The 17,454-nt window shown below is 38.0% G+C and overlaps 1 protein-coding gene across 2 annotated transcripts in view; it reads left to right on the top strand.

Moving 5' to 3' along the window:
• Positions 1-17,454, top strand: part of LOC127977156 (C-Maf-inducing protein) — a 28,124-nt gene that overhangs the window by 5,535 nt on the left and 5,135 nt on the right. The window contains exons 2-18 of one of the 2 annotated variants that reach the window (XM_052581860.1): positions 4,757-4,882; positions 4,969-5,019; positions 6,834-6,995; positions 7,886-7,927; positions 8,236-8,298; positions 8,743-8,823; positions 8,915-9,018; positions 9,387-9,491; positions 10,953-11,324; positions 12,074-12,139; positions 13,489-13,515; positions 14,598-14,646; positions 14,801-14,908; positions 15,011-15,127; positions 16,560-16,700; positions 16,954-17,001; positions 17,119-17,265. In XM_052581860.1, the coding sequence (XP_052437820.1) occupies positions 4,757-4,882; positions 4,969-5,019; positions 6,834-6,995; positions 7,886-7,927; positions 8,236-8,298; positions 8,743-8,823; positions 8,915-9,018; positions 9,387-9,491; positions 10,953-11,324; positions 12,074-12,139; positions 13,489-13,515; positions 14,598-14,646; positions 14,801-14,908; positions 15,011-15,127; positions 16,560-16,700; positions 16,954-17,001; positions 17,119-17,265 (1,809 nt within the window). Of the gene's footprint in view, positions 1-4,756; positions 4,883-4,968; positions 5,020-6,794; positions 6,996-7,885; positions 7,928-8,235; positions 8,299-8,742; positions 8,824-8,914; positions 9,019-9,386; positions 9,492-10,952; positions 11,325-12,073; positions 12,140-13,488; positions 13,516-14,597; positions 14,647-14,800; positions 14,909-15,010; positions 15,128-16,559; positions 16,701-16,953; positions 17,002-17,118; positions 17,266-17,454 lie in introns of both variants that reach the window. The other variant, XM_052581859.1, reaches the window with a different exon arrangement.

The raw sequence follows: 17,454 nt of genomic DNA, 5'->3' as shown, positions 1-17,454 counted from the left end.
GACTCTCTCTCCTCTCCACCTGTTGCTGGTGTGTGGTGAGTGCACTGGCCCTGTTGTTCTGTGGCTCCCATCACATCATCCAGGTGGATGCTTAACACTGGTGGTGGTGGATGATTGTAACATGATTGTAAAGTGCTTTGGTTGTACAGCAATTCACAATAAAACGTATTCATTTCTTTAAAAAAAAAAAAAATGTAAAAAAAATAATTTTTTGACCATGAATCAGTTTTACTGCACTTGAAAACAGGTTCTAAAATGTAGATTTCACTCTGACTCCATTGCATATATAGGTGCATACAATCCAGACAACCTCTGATTAAACCGTGAGTTTGGTTGTAACTCACGTTGCATGTTATTAAAATGACGGATGCATAATATGAAGTGAAGTGAAAGTGACATTCAGCCAAGTATGGTGACCCATACTCAGAATTTGTGCTCTGCATTTAACCCATCCGAAATGCACACACACAGAGCAGTGAACACACACTCACTGTGAGCACACACCCGGAGCAGTGGGCAGCCATTTATGCTGCGGCGCCCCGGGGAGCAGTTGGGGGTTCGATGCCTTGCTCAAGGGCACCTAAGTCGTGGTATTGAAGGTGGAGAGAGAACTGTACCACAATTCCATCCAGCCCGAGACTCGAACTCACAACCCTTCGATTGGGAGTCCGAGGCTCTAACCATTAGGCCACGACTTCCCCAATGATATCAGATATATGATATCAGTTGTGTCGATTATGGGTGAGCTTTTTAATGTGCTCGGCTTCTGGCTGTTGAGGTTTTGAAACAGAACTGAAGTTGCCACATCCGTAACGTTGACACTCGCAGCCAAATTTCCTTTTGTCACATAAACCGTCTCAGACATCGAATTTGTGGTTAGGCTGACGCATGAATGGATGACGGTAGACTGAAATTCGGCGTATTCAGCCCACCGAATGAAAAACTAGCTGTGTCCCTAGATAGACATATGGCTGAATTACGAGCGAATGAAGAATAGCCACATCATCTGAAGGTTGCTAACTCCACCGGTCGATGATTTGAATTGCTTAAACGGTTTTAAGACCAATATTTCACTTGAACTTTATTTTGGCTGCGTTATACTTTGCATGCCATAGTCAATTGCATCATACTGAGAATTTCTTTGGACAAGATTTCACAAGAAATGTGTTTTTGTTTTTAACTGCATGCAAGTCCAAGCACCACATGTGCAAACCACATCTCAGTACGCAAGTGTGTGCGTTGGATTTGCATGACTTACTGCCATTCACGTGATGTGTATATATTAACAGATATATGCGTTAATTAAAGCCAGCTGTCTTTGGGAATTTAGTGTTGTATAGAGTCTATAGGCATGCAGTCATACCTGTCTGTACAGTAAATTAGCTTCTCTGTTGCTTTCGTGTTGCACAGAATGATGCACAGAAACTACTGTAGATCACCAAGTGAACTCTAGTTTACAGTTGGCTCTCCTGGTCGGAGACTTTTTTTTTTTCTTCTGGCTTGCATTGGCTTCCTTCTCCTGGCCTGCAATGGTTTGCTGTTAATATATCATGGGTGAAGAGTTTAACTGGAAAAATCCATGTTTACTTTGGGAGAGAGTACATTATCACAGTTTTTACATGCCCATGCAGTAAATTTTTGCTCCTTTTAAAGAAAATTAGCAAGAAAGTTATGCTATATATATATATATATATATATATATATATATATATATATATATATATATATATATATATATATATATATATTCACAGTTCATTTAGTGATAGACTGATATATCAGTAAAAGGCTATGATTTCTGCCATTAATGATTATCATATTATTGCGGTTCAAAAAGTTTGGGATGAGTAAAAATGAATGAATGAATGAATACACCAAGAATGGTCAAAGGTGACAGAAAAGACATAAAATATAAAATATGCAGCATAACTGTTTTCAGCATTGATTTTAATAATAAGTAATGGTTCTTGAGCACCAACTCAGCATATTAGATTTATTAAAATAATTATTTATTTTTGTTTTGTGTGACACTGAAGACTGGAGTAATGGCTGCTGGGAATTCAGCTTTGTAATCACTGGATTAAATTACATTTTCAGATATATTAAAATACAAAATAGTTGTTTTAAATTTGTAATAATGTTTACAGTATTACAGTTTCAGTTTTTGGTCATACGAATGAAACCTTGATAAGCATAATAAAACACTTTTATTAAAAAAAAAAAGAAAGAAAAAAACAATTTCCTGGCCTCAAAACTGTGAAAATGTTGTGTAAAATAAGTATTAAAAAGTATAAAATTCAATATTATTTCTGCAGTATTTCTCATTTGCTGTGATTAAAATAATATTACTTAATACAAATTAAATAACAAAAGCAGAAGTTTTATATTATCCATTGAAAACAATGCGGTAGATTTTGGATCTGAAATAAGGGACAGTTTAGAACATTTTTAATCTGTCATTTGGAACCATTATTGCTGTTATGATCATCTCACACCCCGATGTTGATTTATCCGTCTATCACTAATATACATATCTACCTTGTATTCGCCACTCAGCTCTTCAAACAACGATATGAGAGGCTGAGAAATCTGCCCTTGGCTGTGGTTCCTCGCAGTTTAGTAGTCGCAGTGCTAACAGGAGCTAACTGAGATCAGTTTGTCAGTTATAGAGACGCCACCTGAACACACTGATGTTTTTCTCCACATCGTTTTCCATCTGGATCTCCCTGGTAACAAAAAAAAAAAAAAAAAAAAACACATGTCTCTATTTCATCTCTTTGTTTCCATGGCAACATAGCAATGCTGAGAGGAGAGCTATTGAGCTCCTCCTTAAGGAAGAATTGCACCATGAAAAACAGGCTGAACGGGACTTCTTGGAATAGAGATGTGGAAAAGTGGACAGATAGCAAAAGAGAGAGAGGAAAGGACAACGAGAGACACCAAGATAAGAAAATGGAACGTCAGCTCAGCACAAGTTCACGTCACATTGTCATGTAGTATATTTTAGCTTGGTTTTATGAGAGACAAGTAGACTTCAGCTGTTTATCTGGGTTTCTGCCACCTCGGGGCATGTTTTTCTCCACACGTGTGGCACGTGTCCCAACGTACACAAGCCTGCTAGCAGACTCGTGACTGATTACTTGAAAAAAAGAGATATCATTTAATAGATACTTATCACATGGTCTCTTGAAAAGAAAGACAAATCCGCCTTCTCGACGTCCTGCCCCCTCCGCTGCAGAACAGCCAGTGTGTCTATCACCTAAGAGTGGGGGATGTAAATAAAAGACAGGCCTGTTTTATTCGGTTAACGGGGACGAGCTGGCTGTTTGTTTGAGAGAGCGAGAGAGCAAGAGACGAAGAGCGAATGAGTCAAAGAAAGGAACAGCTTGTTTGCTCTGTTGAACCGGGCGGCTGACACAAATACAGGAACTGTGGTTTGGTTTGAGTCTAGAGGGAGAGCAGCGCAAATAAAGCAATAGCCTGTTTGTGCTAAGAAGCCGAGGGTGGGTGGTGCTAATAACAGAAGAGCCTGTTGCCAGGCTGCAGAGGAGGGAGGGTGGGCTAATAAAGGAACAGCTGCAGTGTGCTATTGTAGAGGAAAGGAGATGGGGAACAGCCTGTTGACATTTAAGGTCATGTGACCACCAACACTTCAGTCAGGAGTGGAACTAAGAAATGTGCTACAGCAGGCTCATGTGTGACAAATAATGAAAATGAAGAAGCTCCTGCAGCCATTTAAAGATTATTAAGAAGGGGAACCTTAAATTCGCTGTAAATCTGCGGCTCAAATGCAGAACCACATGAAACTTGAAGCCCGTTCACACCAAACAAGATGAGAAGTTGTAACTATAAAGATATTAGAGTCGTCATAATTCTTAGAACCATAATAATAATGCCACTGAAGAAAGATATTGCTGGAATCACTTACAGAACTTTGACAGCCGATGCACCTGACTTTAAACTTGAAAACTTCAGTCTCTAGCTTCTGCTAACAGTCATACATATGCGCATTCATAAGAGAATGATGTTCCAGCGGATGACGTGGGATGTAGGTGAATACAGTGATGAATGTGAAAGTGACGAACACTAACCACAGTAGAGAATGCAAAAAAAAAAATAATAATTTCATGCATCGCTTTGCTGATTTCTTTTATTAACCCCGTGGAGCTGTGTGGAGCACTTTTTTTGATGGATGGATGCACTTTATTGGACTTGAAAGTCTCAGCCCCCATTCACTGCCATCATACATTTAAAAAAAAAAATGTAACTCCGACTGTATTTGTCTGAAAGAAGAAAGTCCTATACAACTAGAAAGTTTAAATAAATTAAAGATTTAGCCAATCACTTTAACCATGTTTAAAATAAATAAATTTTATTACTTAAATTAAAATAAGGATAATAGAAAACGGATCATGTAGACTGTACATTGTGCCCAGCAACACAAACCATTTCAGCTTCAACCTTATTTGCCACTGACCTTTGAAATAATTTGATTGAAGTATCATTATGTGGGTGACACTGGCTCGAAGATATTTACGTCAAGAGTTCAATGCAACTTCGAAGGCGTATCGTGACATTCAAAGAGCAATCATTATATTATTCACATTGCAGATTAATAAATAGTCCAACCGCCAGTCCATGACGTTGCAGAGCTTTTATTAAGAATGACAGTGCAGTAAATGACGCTCATCCTGAGAGGTGTTAAAGCTTAGACAGTTTCCTGCAAATATGAACGTGTTTCTTCCTGTCTCTGTAGCCCACAGGATACATGGAGGCCCCTCTCTCTTACAGCACTATCGAGGACCTACAGCTGTTGTCCTGGGACAACGCCCCCAAATACTGTGTCCAGCTGAGCTTCCCTGGAGGGACAGTCCTCCTGCAGGTACCTCCAGCCCCCTCAAGGTTTCATGACACTCATTGTGAGATTACGCTCTGACTCGTTTTGCGAATGTTTGTGTTCACTCACAGGCTGCTAACAGCTATCTGCGGGACCAGTGGTTTCACTCGATACAGTGGAAGGTAAGGTCAGAAGTCTAGGAAGGCTGGATTTGCAAAAAGCATCAGAGTCATGACATTTTGCATGGTTTAAGTGAAAGTATCATTTTATAAGTGTGCATGAGTGGGTGGTTCTTCAACTACAGGCACTTTGATGTACCAAGGGTTGATTTCTAATATTAAAACATTTTGTTTTTGTTATGTGACATTCATGAAACATTCATGTATCTAATGATTTATAAAAATTTTACACCATTTACTACCTCATTTGTGGTGTCATTTACACCATTAAAGGTGCTGTATGTAAGTTTTTGACTCTACTAAAGCATAAAAATACTATAATATGTTTGCCGATATTTAGGAAACATGCTAATTTAACATATTTGTTTATCTAAAAAAAAACAATGCTACAGTCAGTTATTCTGCTTTGAAAATGTGTGTTCCAGGCCAGAATGTTGGTCTCTGTTTTGGTTTGTGAAACCCGCCCACCGCCAGTTAACCTACCGTATTTTTCGGACTATAAGTCGCACCTGAGTATAAGTCGCATCAGTCCAAAAATACGTCATGATGAGGAAAAAAACATATATAAGTCGCACTGTCAGTTAAGTCGCATTTAATTTAGAATCAAGTACCAAGAGAAAACATTACCGTCTACAGCCGCCAGAGGGCGCTCTATGCTGCTCAGTGGTAGACTACAGGAGCACTGAGCAGCATAGAGTGCCCTCTGGCGGCTGGAGGCGGTAATGTTTTCTTTTGGATCATGTCAAATTAATTCTGGTAAGTCGCACCTGACTACAAGTTGCGGGACCAGCCAAACTATGAAAAATGTGCAACTTATAGTCCGGAAAATACGGTAATTCTATTTCAGCACCCCTGCATGTGTGTCAAGCCTGAGTAGGAGGGGCCTGGTAAAAGAAAAACCCCTCTCCAATATTTAGAATTTGGACTGCAGTACCTAGTTCAACCACTCGGTGTCAATTCTAAATACAGCACCTTTAACAATTTTGCCTCAATAAAGATTTATCAAAAGTTCATTCTTGGTTACTAAAGAGACAGTCATGTCCCTGAAGATCATGCTTGATATGAAATATGAAATGTTATGTATGAAGGAAACAATAAATATCACTTATATCTCACAATAAAATAGTCATATTAGGCGAATTGGCTTATTTTCACATTGAAACATTTTTGGAAAGAAGAATGAAGCGCTTATTAACTATTTGAGGATTATTGTGAGAAATGATTGTTACAATTTGTAACTTCATTTTCCTTTACAAACCAATAACTAGTTATTAAAACGTAATACTTAGCTGTCAAGGAGCCAGCTGTGTCAGTGAAGAGTCTGCTTGATCAGAAATACGAGATGTGTGATGTGTATAAAAGGAAATTTCCGAGCATCATTTTTTTGTGCATCAAGTTTCCAGTCAGCAAGTTTCGATATTTTGAGATGCGGTGGAAGTGTTCTTTTGTTTAACAAAAAAAAGCAAAAAACATTTACTATGGGACGTTGATTGATAGTAGACAGATTTAACTAGTGAGAGCCTGAAAAGTGTTTTCTTTAAAGAAAAGTGCCTGTGGTTGAAAAAATATCCATGCATGAGGGTAATAATATGGAACAAAATAAGAACTTCAAACCCTGAATCTCTAAGCCTAGTCAGCTCAGCTTATTTCTGGGTAGATTTGGTGAGGTAATTCACACTGTAATGTAGTTCAAAAGCTGTCATCATATGTGACCACTGCTGCATTATGGTGGTAAAATATATGTCAGTTTCATAACTGCTGGTCACCTTTGGTAAAAGGCAGGTGTGTGCAATCTGGGTTATCTGACTCATCTGCAGAAAAAGATCTACAAGTACCGCAAGGTTCTGAATAACCCGAGCCGCTGGGATGTGGTTCTGAAGGAGATCAGGGCCCTGGTGGACATGGCCCTCACCTCACCCCTGCAGGACGAATCCATCCACCAGGCCCCGCTGCACATCATCTCCACCCTGCTTGCTGAGGTACGTCACACCATCTAATTGTTGAGAATACTAGTTATTAGTTATTTTTATTGAAAGGAGTGTAAAGCTCATTATTAGTGCTTGCTAAGGCTTTTATTATTGCTCATAATTTGGTGTGTAACACTTGCTGTGGGCAGTGATGCTTCAAATCATGCAACTTCAACCCTAAACGCTACAATAAATCATTTTCTCTTTAGATTTATTGAGAACAGCAGGTTTGTCAAATGTATGATTTTTCCTAAAATAGAGTAGATTTTTCTATAGAATATTCTACAAACTTGGCTCTTAATTTAGGGCAGTAATTAATTTTTAATACATTTATGAGTCACTTTTCTCATTGACCACATGAAATTTATCAGGTGTATTATTTTTCATCCAATTTCTTTCTGAAGCATAGCTGGCATCTTTCATGTTAAAACTCGAGCAGCATTCTGCCTTCATTTCTGGTTATGAGTGTCATTTGTGAATTGAGGTGCGTTACGTTTCATTTTGAGTCTGTGTTCAGGTTAAGAGTTACGTGTGGTTGTCTATTTTGCTGTGGTCTAGTCTTTTTTTTTTTTTTTTTTTACATTGCATCGCTACACAACGAAAATCTTCTTTTCCAGAGAGAGAAAAATTGCTTGCATTCCCACGTTGATTTGCAAATGTGGATTATGTCTTTGAATACAACATATACCCAAGTATTTGAATTCAAAGAAGGTTTTAAAAAGTCTAAAAACAGACCGCTCACTTTCCTTTGGTCAAAAGGCTATATCCCTGAGTCACACCGGCTTTCCCAAGAAGTCCATTTACATTTTAAAAGCTGGGCTTGCTGGTTGTTGAGTCACGTAGCTGTGGCACCACTGGCCAATGAATTCTCAACAAATTATTTTGTGTCATTTCCTTCTCAGAACAGTAACCTCAGCGCTCAGGACCATGAGAACATCATTGTGGTAAGTGAGCTTTATTTGTGGTAAGCTGCCTTTTTTAAACAGAAAATATGAAGACATGTATAGCCTTCACACAACAGTGGGTTAAACACCATTGCTAACAAAGGCAGTTATGTAATGTGTTTTAAGGCTCAATGAAACCTGCTCTAGAATAAAACTGACTTGAAAATGTAGTGGACTGCCATAGAAACAGGACAGGCGCACACAGATGTGCTCTCTGAAGGTTGTGCACGTCTGTTAAATGTAGATGAAAAGCAACAAGACTCTTCATGTCTGTACGGGACTGACTAATGGTTTGAATCTGTCTGCAGGCCATCGCACCCCTGCTGGAGAATAACCACCCTCCCCCTGACCTGTGTGAATTCTTCTGCAAGGTAAATGTGACAATTCTGGCTATTTGTCAGGGGAACAATTGAGTTCAATTTTGTAAACCTTTTTAATTTAAATTTAATTTATAAATACCTATTTTATTGCTGCTTTTAATATAATTTCTCTTCTGAACTTAAAAGACAAAAATTTCAAATGGGAAGTATCTTTCACTTGTATTGTTTGAATTTGATTAGGATAAAAAAAATGGCATTATCACGTGGTTATTTCGTATATAAACCATTTTTACATTTACATTTTCTACAAAAACAGCTACACTGCCAAGAAGATTTTTTCTATTTCAAATAAAAACAGTTCTTTAGAACTTTGTGTTCATCAAAGAATCTTAATAAAGTTTTTTTTTCTGATATCATAACTTTACCAAGTGCTTTTTAAAGAATGGGATTATATGTTATGATTTTGATCATTAATATTTTTTGTTGTTTTTGTAGCACTGTAGGGAGCGTCCTCGGTCGATGGTGGTGATTGAAGTGTTCACTCCTGTGGTTCAGAGAATCCTCAAACACAACATGGTGGGTCTGCGCACTATTTTAGAAGTCCTCTCATTCACACGTCACCGCACTCTCATTTAATGAGTCTCCTGGTGTTTACTTCTCATTCCAGGACTTTGGGAAATGCCCCAGACTCCGTCTCTTTACTCAGGAGTATATTTTGGCTCTGAATGAGCTTAACGCTGGCATGGAAGTGGTCAAGAAGTTCATTCAAAGGTGAGTGACGTTTTTCTTTTTCCCTTATACAAACACACATCACTTTCCTTTTGCAAGCGAAGCTATGTAGTAAGGACAACAATACTGTAGTGAGCGATAAAAGCTTGGAATCTCATTGCATCGCGGCGGGTTCGAACACAGTGTTACCTCACCCTGGCTCCACCTCGCTTACGTACAAAGAACAGGCCATCATATGTACACAAACTGTAATATCCTTTTATCTATCAGGCTGTGTCATTTTAATGGTCTGTTTAGGACCAAACCCCGCGCTTACTTACAGTTACAGTTTTGTTTTCTTTGAGCTGTCACTCTGTATGCGTTTGGATGCAGAAACTTTGCTAACCTGACCTTTTCTTAAATGTTTTCAGCATGCACGGTCCCACTGGACAGTGCCCTCATCCTCGGGTTCTCCCCAATCTCGTGGCGGTGTGCCTGGCTGCCATCTACTCTTGCTATGAAGAGTTCATCAACAGGTGCGTCTGATTCACTGGTTTTCCACCCCATGAGATGCAGTTTACCCCGGAGACCTCGGATCAAAACATTTCTCTGAATCATATTTGGTTTCTTCACTGCTCCATATCCTGTTTTCTTAAATTGTCCTTAAATATGCATGCTTTAATTTCCACCTGCTTTAATCAGTCAGTATTTTTTTGTGACAAACAACAGTGACATAGCTGTAATGACATTTTTGGTCTCACCTGACACCGTGCGTGTCATCACTGTGAGCATCTGGGCCGGGGTACGGCCACCTGAGAGGAATAAGGAACTATTTTCAAAAGTTTCCATGATTCACAAAGCCTCAAGAGAGTGAGACGTGTCAAAGCTCACTCCCTAGGCTTCTCTGCACTGCTCCCTTTTGGAGTTTTGTTGTGATCACTTCTCTCATTCACTCTCCAATGGCCTTTTGGCAAATTTCCGTAGCTAAAGTTCATGGATATTTTAAAGGTGCACATTTCCATGCGTTTACATCATGTATTCCATTTGTCATCCATCCTACCAGAATCAGATGTCCTATGGTTACTTAGTCAAATAAGGTCTTTCAAATAATCTGGCTATGTAGCAAATGAACCAGCTGGTGTTTTGTATATGACTGCATGCAAATATGGCAATTTCCATAGAAAGGCCTTGAAACTTTTTGAATGCAATATTGTTATAAAGGTGTTTTTTTTTTTTGTTGTTGTTTTTTTGTTTTTTTTTAGACAAATTGACAATGAAAGGAGGGATTTACCATTCAGAAAATTTGATTGTCAGCCTCAGGTTATTTTATAGATTATTATTATTGTGTATTCATTATAATGGTTATGGTAGGTTAATTATATGTTAGATAGTAATTTATATAATATATAAAATAAAATAGAAAAACGAGATCTATAGTCAGTAAGATTTTATGAAACCAAATACTTTTATTCAGCAAGAATGCATTAAACTGATTAAATGCAACAAACTTGTGCTTTAGTACAAAACTTTTTTATTAAATGCTGATATTTTGAACTTCCTATTTATACAGAATCATGAAAAGAAAAAAAACACTGTTTGCACATAAATTCTTTGTAAGCCGCACAACCGTTTTCAATATTGATAATAAATGTTCCTTGAGCAGCTAATTAGAAAGATTTATGAAGGATCATATGAGACTAGAGTAATGGCTGCTGAAAATTCAGCATTTCCACAGGATAAAATTACATTTTAAAGTATAACATTCTTTTAAATTCTAATAATAACTTTTACATTTATGCATTTAGCTGACACGTTTTAAAATTTTTCACAATATTACAGTTTTTACTGTATTTTTAGCCAAATACATACAGCCTTGGTGAGCATAAAAATCTAAACAAAACTATTGAACATTTTATATATATATTCCACAACCAAAAACATTTTGAATTTGTGGAATGTGGTTAACAGTATGTCCTCTCTCTTTCATTTTTTGTTAGTCGGGACAACTCTCCCAGTCTCAAGGAAATCCGAAACGGTTGTCAGCAGCAAAGTGAGAGGAAGCCGCCCATGCCTTTGCGCCTACTGCGGCCCGAGCCGCCCACGCCTCCCCCGACCACCACCCTGTCCCCAGCTCCGGCCCTGCCCCTCTCACCACCACCTTCTATCGTCAACTCCAGTGAGATCCTGGTAGAGCTAGAGCGCAACAACAACACCACAAACACACTGCGAAAGACCCCTGCAGAAGGAGACAGCGAGCCCAACCTCATCGACTGTCTATTGGTCAGCCCCGCGCTCAACGCCCTGTCCATTCAGCTGCCTGCCCACGCCGACAGAGTGCTGGGATGTTTTGCCCTCATCCTTAAGATGCTGTGAGTATGGCTTTCTGCTACTGGATCTATCTATCTATACATACATAGATGCATACATATATTTAAAAAACACACACACACACAGGGTGAGTATTTCTCTCAATTAAATGCTTTACAACTTTATAGTTTTTTAGTTTATTATATTTCTATTTTTGTACTTTAATTTACCAAAATATTTCAAATATTTCTACCAAAAAGAAAACCATATATTCAGGGAATTCCAGGAACACTATTAAGTGATAAGTTGCCAGTACAAACTATTGAAACCACCTGATTTAAGAATAAAAGAGAAGAGCATTTAAGAGTTTGTTTGTGCATTGTAAGGCTGCGTAATACAGCGTTTTGTTGCGTAACACTGCTGCGTGTTGGAATAATTAGCTTACAGAAAAGCAATGCTATTTTAATAACAGCAGAGCTACTGAAAAAATCTATTGTAGTTATTCTCCAACACTGTAATCATCCCACAATGAGTATAAATGATCCATTTGGGATATAAAAAAGCAGATTCAGCCAGTGAGAAGTGACCTAAAAACAGTCTGCATATTTATAACAGATTCATTGAACCGAATCTGTTTTTAGGCTTTACCTTCACCTGATCCTATTGTGAACCTTCCGGTTGCAGATCACAGCAGAGTCTCTGAGGTTTCAGCTTTCACTGGCCGATCTTACATAAGGTTCTTATTTTCTCCAGTTATCGCTCTTCCTGTCTCAGAATCTCTAATTTCTCTCCTGGCCTTTTCTCTCTACAGATCAGACTATGATGACTGGAGACCAGCACTGGCCAGCCTGCTTCAACCAATCCCCTTCCCAAAAGAGTAAGAGCATTTGCTTGCTGTCTGTTTTAAATATCAACTATGGCCTCGAAAACTAATGGAATCCAGTGTGATAAGTAATCCATTACAATTACAGCTGCTGCAGTTAACTCATTATGAAATGTCAGTTACACCATTCAGTTTATTTAGCATTTTGTTTAAGGTTTAACTTGTTTAGTGCAGTTGCACAGGATTAAATTAGTCAACTAGTTCTAAGGAGAGCGTTTTACCCAGTTTGATCCACATATACCAGTTTTAAGTTGAATTTAAGCATCATTTGACACTCAAAAACATGAACCGAAGTGAAAAGCATCATCGGTAGATGGAGTGACTCAATGTCGCACACCTCACTTTATACTAAATATTTAATTGATACAGATTTTAGTTTAAAAAGATTTTGATTTCAAATAAATGCTGTTCTTTTGAACTTTCTGTTCATTAAATAATCTGAAAAAAGTATCCTGATTGTAACAAAAGAATTAAGCAGGACAACTTTTTTCAACATTGATAATAAAAAGAAATGTTTCTGAAGCACCAAATCAGCATATTAGAAGGGTTTAGGTTTAGGGGATGATGTGACACTGAAGATTGGAACTGCTACAATTCAGCCTTGCCATCACAAGAATAAATTACCTTTTAAAATGTATTAAAATAGCATTTTTATTTTTCTTAATTTTAGTTATATTCCACAATATTATTGTTTGGGTTTATGTTTAACCAAATAAATGAATTCTGGTGAACAGAAGAGATTTTTCAAAAACATTTGTAAAAAATCATACCGATTCTAAAGTTTTGAACGGTAGTATATAAGAAATATTAATACATTTTTTAGATGTGTAGCCTACATAATGATACCAGGGGCTATCTGTGTACGTGCGGTGTGCTGGTCTCTTGAGGTTTGGCATGGAAGGGAGAAGACTGACGTGGGCGAGCCGCAGCAGGGCTCTGCATTGGGATTGTGGGGATTGGGTGAGGCTTCTCGGGTCCTCTGTGGCTCCTGTAATTGGCCCTGCAGGACAGAACAGATCATTACAGGTCTTCTGCAGAGCCCTGCGGTTGCCAAAGGCGGGGGGCTCACCTGCGTTCGTACGCTACGCCAAGCTTCCAGCCTTCATTAGAAAAAGTTAACAACAGCCAAGCGCATCCCAGAGCACACATGCAAAACATTTGATGAAGTCCTCCCAGACATGCACACAGAACACTTGTGAATGTATCAATATGCGTGTTGAGACAAGCACGCCTACATATAGACTCAGAAAGCAACTTGTGTAATTATGTGGAATGACGACACTGTCTTATTTGAGTGCCCAAGTCAAGTCGATGTTTTTCTCTGTTTGCTTTCTCCTCTCTAGGGCCCTTGCACATGCCAAATTCACAAAGTAAGTGACTTCACTTTTGCCCCTAATGTGTATATAGAACCATTTAGAGAGATACTTAAATGTCAGGTTAAAGGTATAGTTGACCCAGAAATTAAAATTCTATCATCATTTACTCACCTTAATGTCATTCCAAACCTGTATGACTAGCTTTCTTCTGTGGAGCATACAATATTTTGAAGAACTTTAAAAACTAGAGCCCATTGATGTCCATTGTAAAGACAAAAAATAAAAATAAAAATAGGCTAAATTATTTTTCAGAATATCTTCTTTGATGTTCATCAAAAAAAGTAAGTCTTTCAAGTTTGGAATGACAAAAGGATTAATAACTGATACCAGAATTTTCATTTTTGTGTGCACTGTCTCTTTAAGAGTTTAAATTGAGTCATTATGAAACTTTAAAGTGACAGTTCCTGCAAAAATTTTATTCTGTCATCATTTTCTTACCCTCTTTTTTTTTTTTTTTTTAAACCTCTATGAAATAACACAAGTGTGGAAGAGTATCACAAAAACTACAAAAGTGTTTTATGCAAAAGTCTTCTGAAGCCATATTATAGCTTTTGAGGAACAAACTTTTTCATTATTCATTTAAAATGTTGACATTCACACTGACTCACTTAGGTAGATTAGTTAGATAAGCTTTGTGAAATTAATCAATTAATCTTTTTAGTCAAATTGGTTCATCCAGTGCACAGAAATGATTTGAATGATTAATTCACATACCAAACTGATAGTCTCAGTTCAGATAAACTGTGAATATCGAATAAAATTTCAGCCTGTTTAACACACAAATCTATCATATGACTTCACAAGATTTAAAATAAAGCCAGGAGTCATTTTAACCAATTTTAATGTACTTGTAATATACTTTTGCTTCTTTTTCCAAGAACACTTCCAATACCTTTTAATTGCAATGGCATAGAAAAGAGAGACCTGTTGTTCAGAAAAAAAAATTCTTAATATAGGTTTGGAACAACATGAAAGTAACTAAATGATGAACAAATTTAAATTTTTGGGCGGTGAATTTTTACTTTTTTTACTACGTTTTGTCATCTAACAGATCTGTTATTTGTTTTTTGTAACAGAGAGCTGAAATATGTTATTCAGAGGTTTGCTGAAGATCCCAGACAAGAGGTGAGACAGGAAACTGCTGTTTGCAGAAAGGGTGTTGTTAGGCTTACAGTTTCAGTCGAATGCTTGCTTAATATTGGTCCTGTAGACTTGGTAAACAATGCTTTGTTGAGCTTCAGCCAGTGTGAATGTATATGCATGTGTTTGTCTCTCACAGGTCCACTCCTGTTTGCTCAGCGTGCGCTCTGGAAAAGACGGGTGGTTCCAGCTCTACAGTCCAGGAGGCGTAGCTTGCGACGATGATGGAGAGCTGTTTGCTAGCATGGTATGAAAGTGTTTGTATGAAATACGAGATGTCTCATTTAGTTCAGTCTTTTGTCCTGCCACTATATCTACTTTTATGGTCTGATGTCGTTCGTCCTGACAGGTCCACATCCTCATGGGCTCCTGCTACAAGACAAAGAAATTTCTCTTGTCCCTGGCTGAAAATAAACTGGGACCCTGCATGCTCTTGGCCCTGCGGGGGAACCAGACCATGGTGGAGGTACATATGACTGACTATTGCTTTGAGCTGGAATGTAGTGAGCTGCCCACCTAAGTGACAGTTTTAGGCATCATGGATGGTTCAGCCCAAAGGCTTTTTCAAAAGCCTTCTTTTGCTAGTCTCAGCCTTTAGGGGCACGTTCTGAGACCGCCCACAGTCTGTCCACTGACCATATGATGAATATTGCACACAAAATGGTACGAGCAGACTGAAAATAGCCGTTTTTATCTGATTGGCAAGCATTATGCAACTTCCTGTGAAACCAAGTTGTGTTTACAAGTTACTAATGAATGCTTTTGAGGAAGAAATAATGACTAGACTAAGAAAACAACTGAAATATCCACAAGCAGAACTGCAGATTCCGTTTTAAATCATCTGTATTTTTGTACAGACAGAAATTCTAAGCACATTTTTCCTAAATCCATCTGCAGAAGTGGTTTATTATTTTCCTCAGTCATTTATTGCTGTAGCATGATAAATTTCAGTTAAAATGACATACAAAAACTGAACAATGTGTGTCATCATATTCAGTTGCATGTTCTACACAAGAATAAACTGTGAAGTAGACCAGATAGATGATAGTCTGATTGCGTGTATGATTTTGCAACCCTTGAATGCATTGTAATTATTTAAATTTAATTTAAATGTCATCTAATAATTGACAAATTTTTTGTGAGTTTACTATAGTAGCACTTGTTAGCTTAGCAACACGCTAATGTCAGATTGTAAGAGTGTTAGGATGTGGAAATATGTAATGTTGTTTGCCAAATTTCCACAAATTTCTGTTGCATTGTTTTGTTGTGGTTTTGTTTTGTTTTTCCAGACCTATCTGTTGTTGTAGTATAAAAAGTTTTTAGTTAAATGCCCCTATATTTCATGTAAACAGTTACAATTTAAGGTAGCCTAATGTTGATTTTGGCAGTTCCAGACTAAAATAAACTCCAGATAGTCTATAGTCTAGTTGTATCCTTTGTGGATTTAGAATGAGGATTTTATTTAATCCGATATTTATATGCGCTAGGTTTTGTGTCCTTTATAGTATCCAGTTTTTAGCTTAGCAACGTGCTAACAGTGAATTCTATTGGAATGTATTGAGTGTGTGGTTTCAAGCAAAATCCAGCAATTTCGGTAGTAATCCACACAATAGATTTTCCACTAACTATTAACCCACACAGATTTTGCAACAAGTTCAAGTTATTAGATTTCAGTTATTTTAGATTTCACCACACCATTAGTCAGGTGTGTCACATTAGGAACATTAGGAGTTGTCATATACAATTAGTTACCCATGAGTCTCAGTTTCCGTATGAATGCAGCCCAAGTAGACAGCAAGGCAGCTCAATACATTATTTGTGTAGAGTTAAAAAAAAAAAAACTCCAGTGAAGCCCATGTGTAGGATAAAGCAGTGATCTCTGTGTGTCTGCTGTGCAGATCCTGTGTTTGATGCTGGAGTACAACATCATAGAGAACAAGGACACTCAGCTACAGATCATCTCCACCCTGGAGAGCACCCAGGTCGGCCTGCGCATGTATGAGCAGCTGTGCGACAGACAGAGAGAGCTCAAAGAACTAGTGAGTGCACAGTTACACAAATCAACACTGAGACGTTTTTACTGCCACGCACTGGCTTTGATAATACGGTGACCAGTCATTATGCAGTCATCGCTGCCGTCACAGGCCGGGTTTAACGCAGAGCTCCCATTAACTCAAAAAGACAAAAGTGACCCATTTACAGACTTCCTACATATACGGTGATGACTCTCAATTGCCACCTGGTGTTTGAACTAAAAACTGCAGAACTAGTAATATCTCTTTCTCTGTTTAGCAAAGAAAAGGAGGGCCTACTCGACTTACCCTGCCCTCTAAATCTACGGTAAGTGTGTGTTTGTTTAAATTACTAATTATGGATGGGCTTGTATTTATGCTGTTGTTCTCACCAAAAATCCTTTCTCAAGGCTTTTTTTCTTCATATTTAATTTTTTTGCTGTAGGATGCTGACTTGGCTCGTCTGCTGAGCTCCGGTTCCTTTGGCAATCTGGAGAACCTCAGCTTGGCATTCACCAACGTCACCAGTGCCTGCGCCGAACAGCTCATCAAACTGCCATCCCTCAAACAGCTCAACCTATGGTCCACCCAGGTCTGTTTTCTTCTGCTCATTTCCTTTTGGAAGAGTCTAGCAGCTACATGAGTTTTGAAGCCAAAATAACTTTCTTAATGCTTTAAAAATATACCTTTCAAAAGTTTGTGGTGTGTTTATTATTATTATTATTATTTTTTTTTTATGAATACTCAAGGCTGCATTATTTATAAAGAAAAAAAAGATAAA

Source organism: Carassius gibelio, chromosome B18, assembly GCF_023724105.1.
Source record: "Carassius gibelio isolate Cgi1373 ecotype wild population from Czech Republic chromosome B18, carGib1.2-hapl.c, whole genome shotgun sequence".
Taxonomy (NCBI): domain Eukaryota; kingdom Metazoa; phylum Chordata; class Actinopteri; order Cypriniformes; family Cyprinidae; genus Carassius; species Carassius gibelio.
Note: the sequence above shows the minus strand (reverse complement) of the source record. Positions and strands in the feature narration are given on the sequence as shown.